The sequence below is a fragment of the Sturnira hondurensis genome, unplaced genomic scaffold (genome assembly GCF_014824575.4).
Source record: "Sturnira hondurensis isolate 20B ecotype Veracruz unplaced genomic scaffold, ASM1482457v3 Scaffold0004136, whole genome shotgun sequence".
NCBI lineage: Eukaryota > Metazoa > Chordata > Mammalia > Chiroptera > Phyllostomidae > Sturnira > Sturnira hondurensis.
This window is the reverse complement of record NW_028076767.1, coordinates 18,879,115-18,898,627: the sequence shown is the minus strand read 5'-3', so window position 1 is coordinate 18,898,627 and position 19,513 is coordinate 18,879,115. Positions and strand designations below refer to the sequence as shown.

Genomic DNA, 19,513 nt, shown 5'->3' with positions numbered 1-19,513 from the left:
CCATGGGTAATCTTCTCTCTCATCTGTAAAAAAGGGGATGATACACATCATATCCTAGAGCAGAGGGTGATTATAAATAAACTGTGCCTGCAGTGGTCACCCAGCATCAGCCAACTCTCTAACATGCTGGCTGATGGGGAGCAATAAACCTTCTCCCATTTCCAGACCGCTAAGTCGCAGAATCCGCCCACAGAAGGGACTCGCATCGGTAACTGGCACTGAGCCAACTGCCTGCCAACTCTGCCTGCCAACTCTATCGCCACCCTTGGCCATTTCCAAGAGTGTTCTAAGTGTTTAAAAGCGGCCACGTGAAAGAAAACCTTCACATGCTAGTTCACAGGCTGTGCTGTCGTTTTTTCCAAAGTCAAAACATCGATTCACCTCTCTCTTCAAAGCCCGCCTAGGGAGGGCCAAAGCATGTTTTTTACGCAGGACTATGAGTGGTTGGAGGTGGTGCCTCGGCCTGGGGGGAGGGGGGGACTTACAAAGGGGCTTGCAGACCGAGTCCTGGTTTCCCGGAACAGTTTCGGCATCACTGGAGTGTCAGGGCCGTCTCCGTCTTCCCCTTCATCTCCATCGCCCGTCAAGTCCTTTGTCAAATGAAACATTATGAGCTTCAGGGTGTCATTAGCAGGTCATATAACTAAAATAGTTTAAAAACGAACAGTCAGCCTGGCTGGTGTAGCTCAGTATATTGAGCGAAGGCCTGAGAACCACAGGATTGTGGTTCGAGGCCCAGTTGGGGAACATGCCTGGGTTGCAGGCCAGTTCCCAGCAGGGGACACACAAGAAGCAACCATACATCAATACTTCTCTTCTCTCCTTCCCTTTCCCTATAAAGACAAGTAAAATCTTTTAAAAAGAGAGAGAGAGAAAAATGAACAGTCATATTGAAAACACTCATAATACTGGTCCTACAGATTAAAACATATTTTCACCTCATTTTGTTCCAAAAGCTTTCACAATGGCTCCCACACCACAGGACCATGAATTCAAGACACAATTGAAAGATAAAACCCCAGGGGAAACCGAAACACCAAAGAAATGGTGTGATGGCATAGGCATCGTGAGGATTTCTGTGTCTACACCTTCAGCTGACTTGGCTGTGCCTAACAGGAAGACCCGGTCAGTTTTCAGGGTCTGGGAGAAGTCGTATCTTCATACAATGACCAGGAAGAAACGGCGCCGACTGTGTCGAGTCATGAAGACCCTCTCATGATTGTCCCATGCTGCAGACCAACAGCCAGCAAAAATCGAGGGCAGACACAAGAGCAGTGGTGCACGGCCCAAGTTATGGCCTGGGTGGAGTCTTCAGAATTTGACTTTCCACCTGCCAATTGCACGGCCCTGAGTAAGTCCATTCCTCCCTTTAAAACTGGAACTGGGCAGGGTTACAGTTAGAAGCAAATCACGCACACCTGGCCCGAGGCCAGCACGGGGGAAACGCTCAGACAGGAGATGCCACTGCTCTTGCTGGTAACCCTCCACTGGGACAGCTATCCTGGGCCTCCCACCCAGCGCACGGTCTCTGCACCGTCCTCTGGGGGCCCACCAGAACAGGAGCTGTACGAGGGTGGGCTTTCATTGGCCCGTGACTTTTATCCAAGATTTTGTCCCCGATGGCTGCTGACACAGGTTCTTTGGAAACTGAAAAAACTCTGGAATGATTAACACAAGGCGGAAGGCATAAATAATGTCAAGGATTTTTTTTTTTAGTGGAAAAACTGTCACTTGGGAAAAACGGATCAAGTAGAAACCTTGATACTGCAACGATTACTAAAATATGCCCTAAAACAAGCCAGGCAAGTTCTTTCCAAAGTGCAGCAAAACCAGACAGATATGAAAAATAAAACCATCCATTTCATTCATGAAATAGATGCTAAAACATAAATCGAATTCCAAACATAACATGACCAAGTTGAAGTTGGACGCATTCCAGGAATAAAAGAGCAATTTGCTACATTAGGAATTTATCAGTGTAATTAATTGATCAGCCACACTGAAAAAAATCATTTCAAAAAATATGCAGGAAGCAGTTGGTCCAAAAAACCCATAAGTTAGTAAAATAAATGTTTAGTTTTTATTTATTTATTTTAATTTTTTTACCTTTAAAGCTTCTCTTTTTCAATATTTTTATTTAATTATTGTTCAAGTACAGTTTTCTGCCTTTTACTCCCATCCCAGCCCACCCCCCTACCAGTGCTCCCCACCTCCCTCCCATTTCCACCCCTGATGTTTGATTTTTAAAAACTGTGCATATGACTAAGTGTGAGGTTGCTCAAAGCACTGTATACCTGGCAGTGCTCACGTTCGTCATCAAGTATTTATTGGGCACCAATGTAGATGGGCCTTGGGTACCCCCCCCCCCCCGTTTAGTGAAAGCTAAAGGGAATTCCCCTGAATCCTGAAAAAGGTGGAATAGTGCCTGTACCTGAGTATAACTTAGCAGGTTGGAGACCTCCCTCTTGGAGAGCCGTGAACTTGATCTGCGGCCTGTGGGGGGAAGAGAACTAGAGTCTGTTTTGTGGAAGGCGCAGCGCCAGGCTGGGCAATAGCCACGTCTTCCTTTGCTGATGGGCAGCCAGCCCTGTGGCCTCCTTTCTGGGCTGTGGCCTGGGATCGCGCAAAGTTCACTGGCATCCTCAGGGGTTGGCTGCTAGACAGACACTCAGGCCCATAGCCACCTCAATATATCACGGGGCAATGATTTACAGGACCAGGCACGTCATAGGACCCAAAACAGCATGAAAAATTCTCAGGAGAGAAGGCACGAAATTCCTCCCAGAGCTGTGCCGTTCGACTCGGCGGCCACTACCTGCACTTACGTGAGCAGTCACATGCCTCCCACATCAGCCACACGGTGAGTGCTCCCATGTGGCTACTGGCTATTGCCGTGAACAATCCAGAAACAGAACAAGTTTACCCTTGCAGCGAGTTCTGTGGGACAGGACAGTTCAAGGAGCTGTCAACAATAGGGTGAGGCGACAATACAGGGTTTAACCAGATGGGTTAGAAAGTCTCAGTGGGCAGGATCCTAGGTGATAGGACTTGGGAACCGCTTTCCTTCCTGCACAGTCAATCCCCCCCAAGGGGATGGGTCCCACTGCAGAAGAGCCAAAGACCCCGGCCAATGCTGTGACTAGAAAAACCAGCGATCCTCACTTTGGGGTCACCTCCTCAGAGTCTCACCTGAAGTGAGAGGACAGGAAGGAGGTCAAGGGCTGTGGCGGGCAGGAGAAATGCTCTTGGCTCTGCCTACATCCCCTGCTTCCCTGGGAGGTGTGGAGGTTGTCGGGGACCAGACCCTCTCCCCACCACCTGCCTACAGACTGCTAGAAGGGAGGCTCACGTCCTAGCTGTGCTCCACAGTGTCTGTCCCACCCCAGCTCCCCACTGCCCGGCCACCTCTTATCTCCGGGGTGCTGACAGCCTCCAGGATGGGGGGCGAGGGCGCATCCTTGGAGTCGGAAGACTGGTCGCTGCAGCCCCCGTTGGTGATGATGGAGTCCTCCCTTCCGCTGGCATCCTCCTCTCTGTTGAGTTGTCTGGTGTCTCCCTTCATTGTTTCCTGCGGGAGGGTCAGAATGAATAGGGTAGCAGTGAAGCAAGGGCTAGAGGGTGCAGCACACCCCCAAACTTCCCACCTATGGCTCTATGGCCTCAGGTCAAGAGAGGCCCTAGGAATTAATTCTCAGGATGATACGCCTTCCAAGGACCCGCCCCAGGCTGCCCCCCATAGCCTACCCCCCTCACCAAACTCGGAGGCTCAGGACTTGGTTCCATGTGGCCAGGCAGCCCAGAAGGCTCAGAAGCCAGCACCCAGGACAGAGGAGGAGGAGGCTGGGCCTTGGTCTGAGGATCAGGCTGCTCTGTGCAATTAGCCGGCCACTTCAAACAATGCCATTTAGGACCCGCCTGCCCCAGCCTGCCCAGGCCGGCCTACGGCCAGTCTTGGTCTCCTCTGCCCCTGGTCCCTTCTCCCTGCCCAGCCTCTGCAGGGCCTCAGGAAGCCAGTGCATTATTTTCCCTCCTGACCCCTTTGTTTGCTCTCTCCCTTCCCCTCAATCTCTAGGTCCTCTTCCCACAGCCCCCTCCTTCCCCACAGAACAGCTTCTCTCTTCTCCATGGCAGCACAAGCCCCGCCTTATCCCAACCTCAGGGGCCCATTGGTCTGCTTGCCTGTCACTCTCTCCTCTCCTCCCTCACCAGCTGGGGCTCAGAGTCCCAAGTTCCCAGGAATGGAAGGGATGAGAAGGCACAGGCAAAGGAGAGGGGCAGTTAACAAGGGGCAAGCCCCCTATCTGCTCCAGCCTCACCCCACTCTGGGCCTTGTTTCCCAAATGCTGGGCCTCCTGGTGACTGCATCACCACTAGAATACTGAGTGAAGACCAGCTCAGGCCATGTCTTCACAAATAGGTTCAAGGGTTTTGTGAATGAACTTCGACCTGGCCCCCTGCCTGCAACATTTGTTGGTAGCCGAACCAGAGCCTTTCATTCATTCCTCCCAATGTCACTGTGGGTCCTTGTTACAGAAGAGGGAAAGTGACACACAGACCTTCCTACTGTTAAGTCAAAATCCCACTTAAGAAGTGGGTACAAGGCAAAATTAGAGCCTAGGTGCAGGGCGAGGCCTCAGACTCCTATTTCTTAGTTTCCCCAAAACAGCACAAGAGGCATTTGGCACCACACCTTCCTGGCCTGGAGCCCGTCTTGGGAAAGCTTCCCCAGCCAAAGGATGTCTGTGGGCACTGAGCACTCCTGGCCCGAGTCCTGTCTCAGGAACTTACCCTGTGGTGACAGATGATACACGATACCAGGTGACCCGTGGTGCCAGGTGACCTGCAGTGCCAGGCTACTAGCTCCCCAGAGTAGCTTCTAGAAGCACCATCTGGATTGCGGGACTGCAGCAGTGACGCTGGTGTGACCACCAGGGGGCGCTGTGGAACTCTGCCTGAAGGGGCCTACAGCGCCCTCATATGGATTCCCAATGTGACTGGGGGAATCCCAATTCTATCTCCCTGCAATTGCCCATTCCCCCAGGAGTGGGCGTAACGCAACTAGACCTCTACCATTCTCCATATGGCCCAAGGACCAGCACGCTTTGAATCACCTGGGAACTAGTTAGAACTAAAGAATCTCTGGTACCATCCTAGACCTACTAAATCAGGATAGATATTTTCACAAGATCCCTGGGTAAATTAACATGCAAGTTAAAGAAGCAATGTTCTGGTTACAAATGTATACAGTGAAAGAGAGTACAATGTGGTATTTACAGCTCCTCTTCTATTTTCTCTCAACACCTGTTGGGGAATCTCACTCACCAATGCCAGGGAAAAGGAAGGCAGCCTGATCAGCTGCTTCTCAGCACCTTTCATTGCCAAGCCCTGACCTGGAAGAAGAACCGGCTAGCTGACCCATGGCCAGCTCTGGTGAGACCAAGCAGCCAGAATCCCAGGAAAACTGCTAGAGTGTGGTTCAAAGTAATAATTAATTTCCTGCATTTCACCCCAGGCCAAACCACTGAACTACACAAATGGGTGGCCTGGCACGAGGTGGGAAGTTGGGCCATGGAGTGCAAGACACCAGGAGGTCCACAGGGAGCTCTAGGGAGGAGGTAGGGCTAGATGAGGTTTCTAATCAAGAGCTGGTATCAGGCCAGATGCTGAACCAAAGGGCATGACTTCTGTCTCATCTGGGAGACCCAGACTTCCCTCAGATGGCCTCTAACTGGGTCAGTCAGCCAGACAGGCCCAGGTAAGCCTGCAGCCCAGGGTCAGTAATGATTAACCACCACAGGCCTTCCCCCAAGGCCTCTGCAGCACCAGCCTGTGCTGCCAGCCTGCCCAAGGGACCGCTGAGCAGAGCACCTTCCCAAAGTCGATCTCAACATCCAGGGAAAATTTGCCTCTAGAGCCACATTCATGGGCCCTGGAGGAAGATTGGGGGGTGGGGGAACCAACCAGCTGTGTCACCAGCTTCCTGGGTGCCATGGGGTGACCTGAGCAGGTAAAATACTCTTTCTAGGTGCGTAATTCAGCATGACTTCAGAGAATATCCTTCTCTGTAGTTCCCATCACTCTGGACTTGTGATGCCATTGACTGCCCAGGCTGCCTTACTGTTAAAACAAACAGTGTGCAGAACCCACATTGCTACTGAAAGGTGCCCAGCCCAGTTCCTCTACCCTGTCCATGTTCTACCGAGACAAATAAAGCCAGCCCCCAGGCGTGTGTGGCTGCTGTTCCCCCAGCCTAGAAGTCCTCCCATCTCCCTACCACTTGCCTCCTTATTACTTGGACTTCAAAAGCCACATCTCAAAAGCCAGGAAGGTTTCTCCCACAGGCCTCTGCTTCCCCCAGTAACAATGTGGCCCTCCTCAGGTAAATATACAAATCTTCTCAGCTGATAATATGGTAATTCTTTCAGTGTTTTACTAGATACCAGGCACCCTTGTGTGCTTGCTTCCCATGTATGAACTCATTTCATCCTTAAACGTGGTAAATAGTATTGTCCTTATTTTACAGATGGGCAAACTGAGGCAGGTGGGTGAAGTAACATAATACACACTTGATCGATGTGACTCAGTGCTCGAGTCCAAGAAGGTAAGTAAGAACACGCAAATTTAACTCTTGGCAAAAGGAAGGTGCTCTTGGCAAAAGGCAGGCATTAGCACCGGGGACTGGTGTGTATGTAAGGATAGATACAAATCTCCCTCACCCCACCTATCTCAGTCTGGCTCCTCATTGGCCAAGGCTGGCACCCCCCAGAATAATGTGGGCCCCCAACACAAGCCAACTGCTTCACCTAATGGGATCATTTCAGGGCTAGAGGATAAACTAGCTGGGTTACCTCCCTGAAGGAGGTGGCACCTTCCTGTGGGACTTTTCCAGAGTGGCTGGCACACCAGACTTCAAGCTGCGCCTGCCACTCACTCTGCTGCTGCAGTAGCAGCTCCCAGGTTCCTACTGTAAGCCGCAGGCAGCACAAACATCTCTTCACTCGCACCTCATCCTAGGTGGGTCTTGCTATCAATCTATTCAACAGGCTCAGATGAATTAATTAAGTCACCCAACAAAGTGGCAGCACCAAAGACTCGTGCCCAGGCAGCCCAGGGCACGTACCTGTAACTACGGAGGACCAGGCTGACGAGAGTTGTCAAGTTATAGCAACCCATCCTCCACCCCATCCCAGCGGCTACAGTTTTTTTGGCAGAGGGACCTGATATACCAGCTGAGCTGTTACCTTCATAGGAGGTGGTGATCTAACTTCCTGACTCAGGGTGAACTCTGACCCTTTCCCAGAGGCTGGAGTTCAGCACCTGATTGAGGGGTGGGCAGCAGGGTGAGGAGGGATCACCCTCAAGGTTCTCCCTGCAAGGCCCTGCGCCTCATTAGTGAAGGGCGTTTGCGTTCAGACTGAACCAGGTCAGATGTGTCCAAATGCAATGTGACAGACAGAAAAGTGAGTGGCACCCCCAATTAGACTCAGAGAAGTGGCCCTGGAACACCACCCCGCCCCCCAGCCCATCCATAAAGCTCAGAAGTGATTTCATTCATTTCCTCCGGGCTGGCACCAGCAACAGAGCTATTTCACAACACCTTGTAAATGTTAATTGCATTAATTAAACTCACAATGCGGCAAGAGGGTTTGGAGGGTATGACCAGGAAGCAGTTGGGAGGGGGCCATTTGGGCATCTCTGGCCCACCATCCGTCCCCCACGGCTTACTCAGAGATTCAGTGAAGTAAAAAGGAGAGGTTAAGATATTCCCACCTCCCCTGCTTAAAAATGCCTTCTTGGCAGCCTGTGGGAGGGAAATCTGGACTTCTGAATTTTTCCCTTGAAGGGCTCAAGTCTTTCTTAGCTGTTCCCACTGTCCAAGATTCTGAAAGAATAGCTAGAAAGAGCAATTACTATGCACCTCACCAAAAAACAAACTACTCTTATGCTTGCCCCACTTTGCAGATGAGTAATCTGAAGCTCAGAGAAAGCAGGCCAGCAGACCCCCTGCCCAGGCTCACACAAGCGACTAAATGATGGAGATTTAGGCTGAATCCGGGGAACAGATCTTGAAAACACCTCAAAAACAATGTGATAAATATAGTTGTAAAAGTTAAGCCCAGAGAGGAACACCACCCAGGTAAGTGGAGAGGCAGGGAGGCACCAAGCAGGGAGGAGGGCAAGTGCAAAGGCAGAGAGGGGCCAGACACGGCTGCCCACCTGGCTGGTAGCAGAGCACAAGGCCCCGGTTCATTGCCTTTGCCCGATAAGGAATCTCCACTAAATTCCAGAAAAGATCAGAGTCACAGGAAAGCAAAAGCCTTCAATGTTTTTCCCAAACCCCAGTTGTATCACCTGTAAAACTGGCACGACCCCGCCTAGTTGATCCCCCGGGTGGTTAGTGCTGAGTCCCAAAGTAGATGACAAAACCAGCGACATGGAGATTAGGCATTCACCTGTGCCACTGTCCCAGCTACTCCTCACACAAAGCAAAGCATCCCTTCATCCCTGATGGTTTAGAAGGCGTCTGAGAATGGCTCAGCGCCTCCAGGTTGTTGGCCACATGCACCACTGGCTTCATACAGTAAAAGCTGGGCCTTGGCAAATTCACCAGAATTATCAAAAGGATTGATCCCAGTAGGGCTTAAATTGGACAAGTACAAAGTATTGGCTCTATGAGGATGTTCCTTGCAGCATTGCCCATAATAGCAAAATACTAACAAACACATAGATGTTTGTCAATGGGGCGGGATAAAGTTATGTACCATTACCTTTTAGATAATTCACAGGGGAAAAAAGACGTAAAGAGATAGATATGCCAACTTAAACTGGAGTTGATTGTCAAAATTTTTTACCCTATATAAACAAAACGAAAGCAACCAGGCCCTTTCCCCTGCAATTTTATTTGGGAAACCCTCGGAAGGATATTCAAATGGAGAAGGAAGCCCAGAGTGACTCAGAGTGATGAGTGGTGGCGTAAGGAGCAAAGGATTCTGGGAGCTGCTAGGCCCACTCCTGTGGCCATGTGTGGCCGCTTGACAAAAACCAAAATCAAAGAGCCCTCTGCCCTCTCTCCCAGGGAGGTAAGAGAGAAACAGAGACCAGTTATTCTGGAAAGCGACTGCCTTGGCTCTGCCCCTCACAGTGGGCCTACTGCTCCAGTTGCTACCGCCAGCGCCTTAACTCTCAACCCTCTGTAAACCGAGGGTGGAGATACTGATTGAGCTTACTTATTGGCAATCTGACAGTATGATCCAAAATGCCAACTGTCCGTACGCTGTTACACAGGATTCCACTGCTAGAAACTGACCCAGCCCAAAGCTCCCGCCATGACTTGTGTGAAGACATCGTCCCTGCTATCCCATATGTCCATGGCAAAAGCTGCAACAAATGACCATCGAGAAAGGAGACTGACTGGCCAAATTACATGCAGCTACACTGGGGACTACTACCCAGAGGTCAAGAGTGAGGGAACAATCATTAGATGAAGCCATGTAAAGTGAAAAAAGTCTGTATCACAGTGCAATCCCATTAGTTAATTTGTTAGCATATGCATTAAGACATGTTCCTCCAGCATTATTTTTCTCCAGACTGTAGAAAGTCTGATCTCTCAGGCAGGCGCTTGTGGAAAAACTGACCACCATGTGCCCCTGTCACGATCACAGTACAACGCAGGCTCAGCCCTGGCTGGGTGGCCCAGTTAGTGAGAGCATCGTCCCACCCCGAGAGTGGGGGTTCGATTTCTGGTCAGGACACACACAAGAAGCAACCAATGACTGCAAATAAGTGGAACAGCAAATTGATGTCTCTAAAATCAATCAATAAAAATTCATTAAAAATTTTTTTAAAAAAAGAAAGCCAACTTTAAAACACTGCTGTCCAAGAAAGCTTTTTTTAAAAAAAAATACTCACCTGAGGATAGGGTTATTGGTTTTAGAAAAAGAAGTCGGGGGGAGAGGGAGAGAGACATACGGATGTGAGGGTTGCCTCCTGCACACACCCTGACGGGGAATAGAACCCACAACCTTTCGATGCATGGGACACCACTCCAACCAACTGAGCAACCGGCCAGCCCCAAGAGACATTTCTTCCTTTGGAAATGGCCACTCAAGTTTAGTCAACCTAAAATCACTTGCATACGGTATGAGGTAGGAATCTCATTTTTCTCTTCAAAGTAAGACACATAGAATAACAACTATGTCCCAACTCCACCTCTTTTATGAAGTTCCCCTGTACACAGAGCACATTTCTGGGCTTTCTTCCCTTTTGTTATTTATCCCTTGCCACCTGCTATATATGCCATCTTTCTGTTATAGCTTTATAACTGCTCATACCTGCTACAGCAAGCCTGACAACCTTACTGAAAGGTTGTCAATTTTCTCCTTAAAAGTCATGAACATCCTTGAGTTTGTGTTTTCTTATTTCTAGTTCCCTCCTTTGGCTCCTAGATTTTTCTAGAGCTTAGCTCTGCATGCAAAAAAAACCCATTTATATAGGATTATCTACACCATAACAGAAAATAATTTCTAGTGTATTTTTTATTTTTATAATTTTCATTTTTTGTAAAGATTTTATATTTGTTTAAATATTTATATATTGGGGAGTATTTATTTATTTTCAGAGAGAAGGGAAAGGAGAGAAACATCAATGTGTGAAAGCTACATTGATTGGTTGCCTCTTGCACGCCCCCAACTGGGGACCTGGCCTGCAACCCAGACATGTGCCCTGACCGAGAATCAAACTGGTGACCTTTTGGTTCGCAGGCCAGTGTTCAATCCACTAAGCCACACCAGACAGAGCTATCATTTATTTTTTAAAGACAAAATGTCACACTGCAGAAGGCAACTTAAAGAGGTTGGAGGTAGGGGGAGTGGGTGAAGGTGGTCACAAAGTACAAACCTCAAGCTATAAAATAAAACAAGTGTTTGGGACGTAATTATACAGCGTGGGAACTAACCATAGTTAAAACTATATTGTATATTTGAAAGTTGCTAAGACTCTAGATCTTAAAAGTTCTCGTCACAAGAAAAAAAAACTAACTATGCGAGGTTACAGTGAAGGGAAATTGATAGGGTTCCAAGTCTGCCCATCACAGCACATGGTGTGAGCGGCAGGCGTACAGACAGGGAGCATCCTAACCCAACCCATCCGTGCACCCTGCCAGGTCTGTGGGGTCGCACCAAGTGGAGACAAGATTCTCAAAGAAACTGAACAGCACTCTGACCCTGGCCAGGTAGCTCAGCTGGTTAGAGAATTGTCCTGACACACCAGGGTTGTGGGTTCGATCCCCAGTCAGGACACATTCAAGAATCAACCAAAAAACTCATTAATACGTGGATTAACAAATGGATGTTTCTCTCAAATCAATAAATTTTTTTTAGCTATTTAACAGCATTTCAATCCAGATTCCACTCCTTACTAGGTGTGTGGCCTTAGGTAAGGGTGACAATCGTATTTAATATTGAGCAGTTACTCTGTGCTGGGCTTGGAGCTGAACATACAACATCCTAGGACAGTTCAAGACACTGGGAAAGGCTACTCTCACCCACTTGTCAGACAGGGGTCCCTGCTCTGCTTCAGGAACATGCGAGAATGAAAGGCAGACAAAGCCGTCCTCATGCAGCTGCCCGTGGGGCTGGAGAGGGAGGTCAGGGAAAGAAAGCTGGGAGAAAGCTAAGACAATAACAAGGTTGGTTCACCCCCAAACCTACACTGCCCTTACGCTACCGAGACCCTTTTGCCAAGAGCTCAAGACAAGATTCTGCCCACACCTCTATACACATTGGCTCAGAATTCACCGGAATTCCATCATCCAATTGCAGTCTCCCATGTAACCCATAACAACCCAGAAAATCTGTCATCAGCACCTGCCTGCTCGGACACCCAGCCTTGTTCACACTCCATTTCTCACCACATCCAGGGTGAGCCTGTTTCCTTCTACTCACTCTCAGCGTCTCCCGTGGGTTCCAGCGTGGCATGAGACTCAGGTAGAGCGATGCCTACTCTTCGTGCTTTAGCTAAGTCACAGCACTTACCTAAGGAGCCAGGGTGTCAGGGGCCCAGCACTCTGCTGGCTTCTGAAAACACTGACCAAAAGGCATTATTCCTTCTCCAGGAACTGGAGTCCAGAGGAAGCCTGGGTACCAGCCCCATTGGTGGCCCACAGCATGTCCACTTGCAGCAGGAAGCATATGCAACTAGAAACAAATGCTGCTTAGGAAGAGGCCCAGTTCACCTCAGAAGGTGGGGCTGCAGGGAAGGATGAAAAAGAAACAGTCAGGTACCCCCAGTCCTCTGCCCAGCTTGCAAAAGAGGAGACCAGACAGAGGGAGAAGGCGATGGGCTGAGGGCAGACTGGGACTTCCCGACTTCCCCAGCAGTACCCTCTCCCCCAGAGGGTTTCTACCTCCCAGGCAGGAGGGTACTAGGAGATTCCTCTGCCCTGGGGAATAAGACAGACTCAATGGCAAAGAACCTCCTTCAGATTTTGGGAGACCGAAGGACAAATTCAAATCACTACTTCACAAAGAAACCCTCAGTTTTCAAATTCCGTAGACAATTTTGGTTCCTCTCAAATATGGAAGTTCAAAACTTAAATATTAAAAATGAAAACAGTGCCCTGACTGATGTTGCTCAGTGGGTTGGGTGTTGTCCTGCAATCCAAAAAGGTCGCCCGTTTGAATCCCAGTCAGGGCCCATGCCTGGATTGCAGGCCAGGTGTCCCCTCCGGTTGGGGAGCACATGAGGCAACCCATGGATGTTTTTCTTCCTCCCTTTCCCTCTCTCTAAAAGTAAATAAATAAAATCTTTACAAAGAAATAAAATAAAAACAGTAAAAAGCCAAAGCACAAGACAAAAGTTCAAACAGAGGGTTGGCACCTGAGGCTGCATCACCCAGAAAACAGAACAGTAAGGACAAATGGTCCCAGGAAATTCTACGGGGCCGGGAGACTCAACATCTGATTCTAAGAGTTCTAGAATGACAGCACAGGGGGAAAACCACACTGGGGAAGTGATGACCCAGGTAAATTCATTTCCTCAGCCTCGGGATAGGAGCCCCCGGCCAGGGTGGGCCCTCTTGCAACTGCGCTCCTCCCGCACACCTGGTCAGCACCCACCTGTCCCCATAAGGAAATTAATTTATTGGTTAAGAACCTTTTTTCCATCGACAACTGTTTACCTGTCTCCAACCCATCCACTCTCAGTCATTTTTGGAAGTGCATTTCTAATTTCCTGTTCGTGTTTGCAGTGGCTACTGCTCTCCCACAAATTTTAGACTGTAAAAGACCATTTCCTAGAAAATTTAAGTTCCACCTTTTGAAGTGTAGAACTAAAAAGCAGAGGAGCTGGGGGGAGGGGGACAGGCGGGGCTTGGTTGAGGGCAGAGGCCACAGACCACACTGAATGAATGAATGAATGAGTGAGTGAACGAATGAATGAAAGAAAGAAAATCTCTGGGTGAAATGACTTAACCAACTTGATCAAGCAACCTGGTCAAAGAACTAGAGCAGAAGCCAGTGATTGCAGATTCCAAAGAATCTCTTCCCACCGTTCCCCAAAACTGTCCTCCCTCTGCTTGTGAACCCAGGCACACGGTGACCGCCGTGCCCTCTAAATCTAAGGCTTCAACTTTCCTCAGGATTCTGTCCTTTCCTGGGGTTCTTCTCCCTTTGCTTAGGTAGGGCTCCTAGTCTTGACTACATTTTTCTCCATTCCTAGCAGAAATCGAAGCCCCCAAATGAAAGTAAAGTAAGGGTAACCTTGGGACTGAGTTTACAGGTGATGAGTAGTTTCTTCTTAGCATCAGAAAAAGGTAGCCCTGGCTGGTGTAGCTCAGTGGATTGAGCGCGGGCCTGTGAAGCAAAAGGTTGCTGGTTCAATTCCCAGTCAGGGCACATGCCTGGGTTGCAGGCCTGTCCCCAGTGCAACCACACACTGATGTTTCTCTCCCACTCTTTCTCCTTCCTGTCCCCTCTCTCTAAAAATAAATAAGATATTTAAAAAAAAAAGAAAAAGGTAAAGTTTATTTTCATTTGTATCACATACAGCGAATGTCACTTTTTAAAAACGATTTTACTTATTTACTAATGGAGACAGGAAGAGAGGGGGAGAGAGACAGGGAGGGAAACATCAATGCAAAGAGATGTCAATTGGTTGCCTCTCGCACGCCCCCAGCCGGGGGACCAGGGCAGCAACCTAGGCACGTTCCCTGACCGGGATTCATCGGATTCATACCGGCGAGCTTCCGGCCCGGCACTCAATCCACTGAGCCGATCTAGCCAGGGCTCTCTCTCTTTTTTTAAAAATATTAAAGTCCTCTACTACACAAAAGTCTCCCAAGTCTTTGCTTATTCCCTGGAAAAACCCGGGAATGCTAACCAGGACTGCATTTCTTTCAGTAAGTAAATCATAGCCACTTGATCAACATTTGAATGTTTACTACGTACACTGCAACATTTATTGAACCCTCAGCATGCACATGTTTTAATCCCTAACAACTCAACTTATTTCAACTTCAGCATCTGCCCTGCCAGGAGTGGCTCAGTTGCGCTTAGTCCCACAGAGTGGAAGGTCTCCAGTTCCATTCCTGGGCTGTGGGTTCAGTCCCCAGTCTGATGTTTCTCTCCTTCTCTTTCTCCCTCCCTCCCTTCCCCTCTCTCTAAAAATAAGATACAAATTTAATTTTAAATAATCAAAAAACAGACCTGACTGGTGTAGCTCAGTGGATTGAGCGCGGGCTGCGAACCAGACGATCGCGGTTCGATTCCCAGTCAGGGCACATGCCTGGGTTGCAGGCCAGTTCCCTGCAGGGGCCAGTTCCCAGCAGGGGATGCACCAAAAGCAACCATACATTGATGTTTCTCTTCCTCTCTCCTTCCCTTCCCCTCTAAAGATAAATAAATAAATATTTAAAAAAAAAAAACCAAAAACATCAGCCCTGGCTGGTGTGGCTCAGTAGATTGAGCGCCGGCCTGTGAACCAATGGATCACTTGTTCAGTTCCCGATAAGAGCACATGACTGGGTCACCCCAGGTACGGGCGGACAAGAGGCAATAGATAAGAAGGTTTTTTTCTCCCTCCCTTCCCTTTCTGTGAAAATAAATAAAAATCTTTTTTTAAAGATGTTCTTTATTTATCTTTAGAGGAGAAGGGAAGGAGAGAGGGAGAGAAATGTCAATGTATGGTTGCCTCTCATGCGTCCCCTGCTGGGAACTGGCCTGCAACCCAGGCACGTGCCCTGACTGGGAATGAACCACCATCGTGCTCAATCCACTGAGTTACACCAGCCAGGGCTTAAAAATCTTTTATAAGCCCTGGCTGGTGTAGCTCAGTGGATTGAGCGCGGGCCTGTGAACCAGATGATCGCGGTTCAATTCCCAGTCAGGGCACATGCCTGGGTTGCAGGCCAGTTCCCAGTTCCTGGCGGGGAACCGATGAGAGGTGGCCATACATTGATATTTCTCTTTCTCTTTCTCTCTCTCTCTCTCCTTCCCTTCCCCTCTAAGATAAATTAAAAAAATCTTTTATAAAATAACCCCAAAACTTCAACTTCCCCTGGGATTGGCCAACGATGAATGCATCCCTACTTTACAGACTGAACAACTGAGGCTCAGGTGTCCAGTGTATAAATGAAGCAACTAGGAATACACATTCAGATTTGATTCCATAGCCCAAACCCCTTTAAGTCTATTGCCTCAGACAAATAACATGACCCAACAAATAACAGAATTTTACAACATTTAGGGCCCCTCACCTAACTTAGCAACTAAGCCTTGGGAAACTAAAAAAGGACCCTGAATTCCAATTAGTCCTCCTAGCAACTCTACTGGGTTGGTTGGGTCCTCGTACCCATTTCACAGAAAGGAACAAAAATCAAACAAGGGGTGAGGGTTCTGTCTATGGCTTTAAGGAGCAGGATACAGCAACCCTACCTACAGGCCTCCTCTGCCATTTGCCAGGCCACTTCCTCCAAGCCATGGCCAGACTCACCTGAACTGGGCTTTCTCCCAGCTGGAGTGCCTGGAGCCACAAACGCTGCCCTGAGATGGTGGCCGATGTGATGTGAAAGCGTTCTGAAAAGAACTAACCACTAAGGTGTGAAAGCGACTGGATATCCCAGAACCTCAGTTCCATCAGCTGCAAAATGGCCCCAGTGAGAACAGCACCCCCCAAGAAGAGAGACAAGTCACCCATCACTTCACAAAGAGGATGAACTGCAAGGAAAAGGAGGTACTCTGCACCCCTCAGCTCTGGTCCACCAAGAAACTGAAAATCACTTCACTCTGAATTCCTGATTTTTAACGACTTGCTTGACACAAGGGCATGCTGGAGCTGAGGTCCTAAACCCATCAAGGACTGGAGGAGGGGGCACTTACCAACGGATAGGACCCAAGGATCCTCAGATGAAATTGGAAAAGGTGCCTGAGCCTGGAGGCCAGACAGCTGGCATGAGAGCCGGTCGGAGACAAAGGATTCAATCTAAAGGTAAGTGTTCCCAGAAGACCTTGCCCAAACCCTCCCATGGGAAGCAGGTCCCTCAGGCTGCAATAACAAGGGGCTACAGGCACTTCTGGGTCGTAGGCCCCACGTGGCAGGAGGAAGGGAAGAAAGGAAAGCACCCTCCCCCTACCTCACCTCCCTAGCCCCTCCCCCTTAGCCCCCTGCAGCTCCCAAATGCTCCCCCACCTTCCAACATTTGCAAGGGGTGGGGGGTTATGCCTATGGCTTTAAGGAGCAGGATGCAGCTAGCCCCAGACCTGACCCCTTTGTCTCAGCCCTCTCCACCCCAAAGGGGAAAGGGTACAATATCTTGCTTAGCTCTGAAATTAAGGATTCAACGTAGGCCCCAAACTTGGGTGGGGTTGAGGGGGGGTAATAAAAATGGCCCCAACCTATAAGAGAAAACCATAGCTTCTTTCAAAAAGGAACAAAGGCACTTTTTTCCTGCCAATTCCCAAATAAAGGACAATTATTTAGAAAAGTTTTCATAGCTTACAGGAACAGTACCTTGGTGCAGGAAGGCAAGCAATGAGGAGCCAGCAGAGGTTTGCCTCCCTTCATCCCCAACTCTTAACAGTTACCCTACACAGAGGGGCTATTGGTTCATTAATACAGATGTCAACATTCACCACTTGCTACGTCAAGCACTATCCCGTTGAGTCCCCACCCCAGCCTAATGTGGTATGTGTTAGGGGCCATCATGCCCATTTGATATCTGAAGAACACTGAAGGTCAGAAGTCGAATCGCATAAACTGGTTTCATTCTTACACAGCCTGGGGTGGTTAGGCATATTCCCATTTCACAGATGTAATAACTAAGACACAGAAAGCAATGGACTTACTGGGACAGATTTAAACATCATCCAAAGATTCATGCATCCCCCTAAAGAGGGCAACCTGTTTAGCCCAGGTCCCAGGTAATGTCAAGAGTGGCAAACTTTTATTGAGGGACTACTGTGTGCTGTTCCTATAAAATAGGCACCATCATCTTACCTCTGGAAAAAATCAGGTCTGCACCTGGGAAGTTCAGTGGCGTTCAGGAAAGAAGCAAGGCAGGCCTCCTGATGGGCAAAGGCAGGTCAACTTCCTGGGCTCTTCAAGTGAGAGAGCCCCAGAATGATTTGCCTCCCCAAAGCAATCGCCACCCGTTGGCCAAAACCCACATCCCAAAATCAGGAGGTGGTTCAAAGTTTACACTCTCTTTAATTCTGTTTAATTCGTGCAGTTCTTGGTTTGGGGTGGGGGAATGGAAATGGGGAAGCAGGTGGGGGAGGGAGCAGCACAAAGGCCCAGCCTGCCTCTCTCTGCCCGGGGTTGGGAAGGAGGCAGGCTGGAAGCGCAAGGCCTTGGGCTGGGCGCATAACTTCTGCAGCTTTACCCTGCCACAGGTGAGTGTCCCCAGGAGGAAAAGCCAGGCCCAAGAGCAGGTCCTTGTTGCTAACTTGCTATGTCCGCTTTCTGTGTTCCACTTTCTCGCCTGTGAAGAGGGACTCCCCAGCCACCCTCCCTCGCCAAACACTTGGGCAAGGAATCCTGTTTTCTAGGGGTGCTAACTAGCAGTTTTGAGGCCTCAATTTGCAAGTTTGGGAAGTGGGACCAACCTCACCCCGGAAGAGGGTAAAAAAAAAATGGAAAGTGAGCCCCAGGGCAGGTAGAGTGGCAGAGCAAGGAGACGCCGCCCTCGGGCTGGCTCCTCCCGGCCAGGTGTGCGCTGGGAGAGCGCAGCTCCTCCCGAGGGCATCCCGGCAGCCCCGCTGTGCCTCGCCCCCGGTGGCTCATCTAGGGAGGACCCTGGGAGTCTGCCCCTCTGGCGTCCGCCCCCGATACGAGTACACACCTCGACCCGCCTGCCTGCCCGCACTCACACCACTGGTTCTTTTCTATCCCTGGTAGTAAATAAAACTAAGTTCTCTCAGCTGAACCCTCAGGTCCAAGTCAGATGGAACGGATGCGGGATGCCCACCTTCTTGGAGGAACTCTCTCTTCTATTCTGGCCCCCTCCCCAGGGGGGCTCCCTCTCAAGCCGAGGCCAGGTATTTATACCCCCTCCCACCGAGGTCCCCTTCTCCCAAACGGACACCTCCTCTTTTATTCTAGACGCCAGGAAGGACGCCCAGTCTCCCTTCCTTTGGGGTGAAGGTCTCTCCTCATCGGGTTCTTGCAATACAAGGGTAGGCTTTCCACTCAAATCCCTGGAAGACACATTCCCTCGCCCCCCTCCAACTGCATCCCTCTTGTCCGCTTCCCCCAATTAGGGTCAGGGGACCGACCTCACCTCCCCTAACATGCCTAGTCTCCAGCCGGATGGGAGCCGCCTCCCCAGGAGGTAGCCGGGACAGGGTCCCTCCACGCAGTCCCGGTCCCGTTCTGCTGTCCCCTCCCCCACCAGCCTCCGGAGTCCCGGGACGCGCGAGCCTCCCCCGGACCACCGGGCGCTCACCTGCCGAGAGCCTGACTCGGGCGCGGCTCCGCGGTTGAGCCGCGGGTCCGGACAGGCTGGCGCGAGGCCGGCGGGCGGCTGTGCAGAGCGCTCGGCTCGCGAATCTCCGGCGCCGATCGCCGAGCTGCGTTTACTTGGGCCACTTAACCCCCGCGCTGCCGGCCGGGCGCGGCCGCTCCTTCGTCGGCCTGCCAGTGGGCCGGTGGCGTTGGTCGGGGACGCTCGGAGCGTCCACGCGGGCTGCGGCCGGGGGGCAGCTGCTGCGAGGAAGCAGCGCGGGCAGGACTCCGCAGAGGTAAAAGGTGGGCAGGGGGCGGTGCTGAGTCCACTTGTAGCCTGGGCCCGGCATTCGCCCCGCCCCCCTCCGAGAGCGCCCCCGCCGCAGCCACTCAGAGCCCGGCCTCTGGCGCCGGGCGGGGCGCGGGGAGGGGATGAGGGAAATTTGAAATCACTTCGGAGCCACCCCTCCGCCCCTCCTCCACAAGGCCCCGCCTCTTCTCCCAGGGCCTGTTAAATCACCCACCGGGATACCAAGACTTAGTGCGGAGAGCTCGCAGACGTCTGCTACTAGTGGAA

At 50.3% G+C, this 19,513-nt stretch overlaps 1 protein-coding gene across 1 annotated transcript in view; it reads right to left on the bottom strand.

Moving 5' to 3' along the window:
• Positions 1-19,199, bottom strand: part of DNMT3B (DNA methyltransferase 3 beta) — a 41,579-nt gene extending 22,380 nt beyond the window's left edge. The window contains exons 1-4 of the mRNA XM_037043857.1: positions 18,938-19,199; positions 3,406-3,568; positions 2,432-2,493; positions 486-590 (exon numbers count right to left, since the gene is read on the bottom strand). Coding sequence (XP_036899752.1) covers positions 486-590; positions 2,432-2,493; positions 3,406-3,562 — 324 coding nt within the window. The 5' untranslated portion in view covers positions 3,563-3,568; positions 18,938-19,199. The remainder of the gene's footprint in view (positions 1-485; positions 591-2,431; positions 2,494-3,405; positions 3,569-18,937) is intronic.
• Positions 19,200-19,513: the final 314 nt, after the last annotated feature.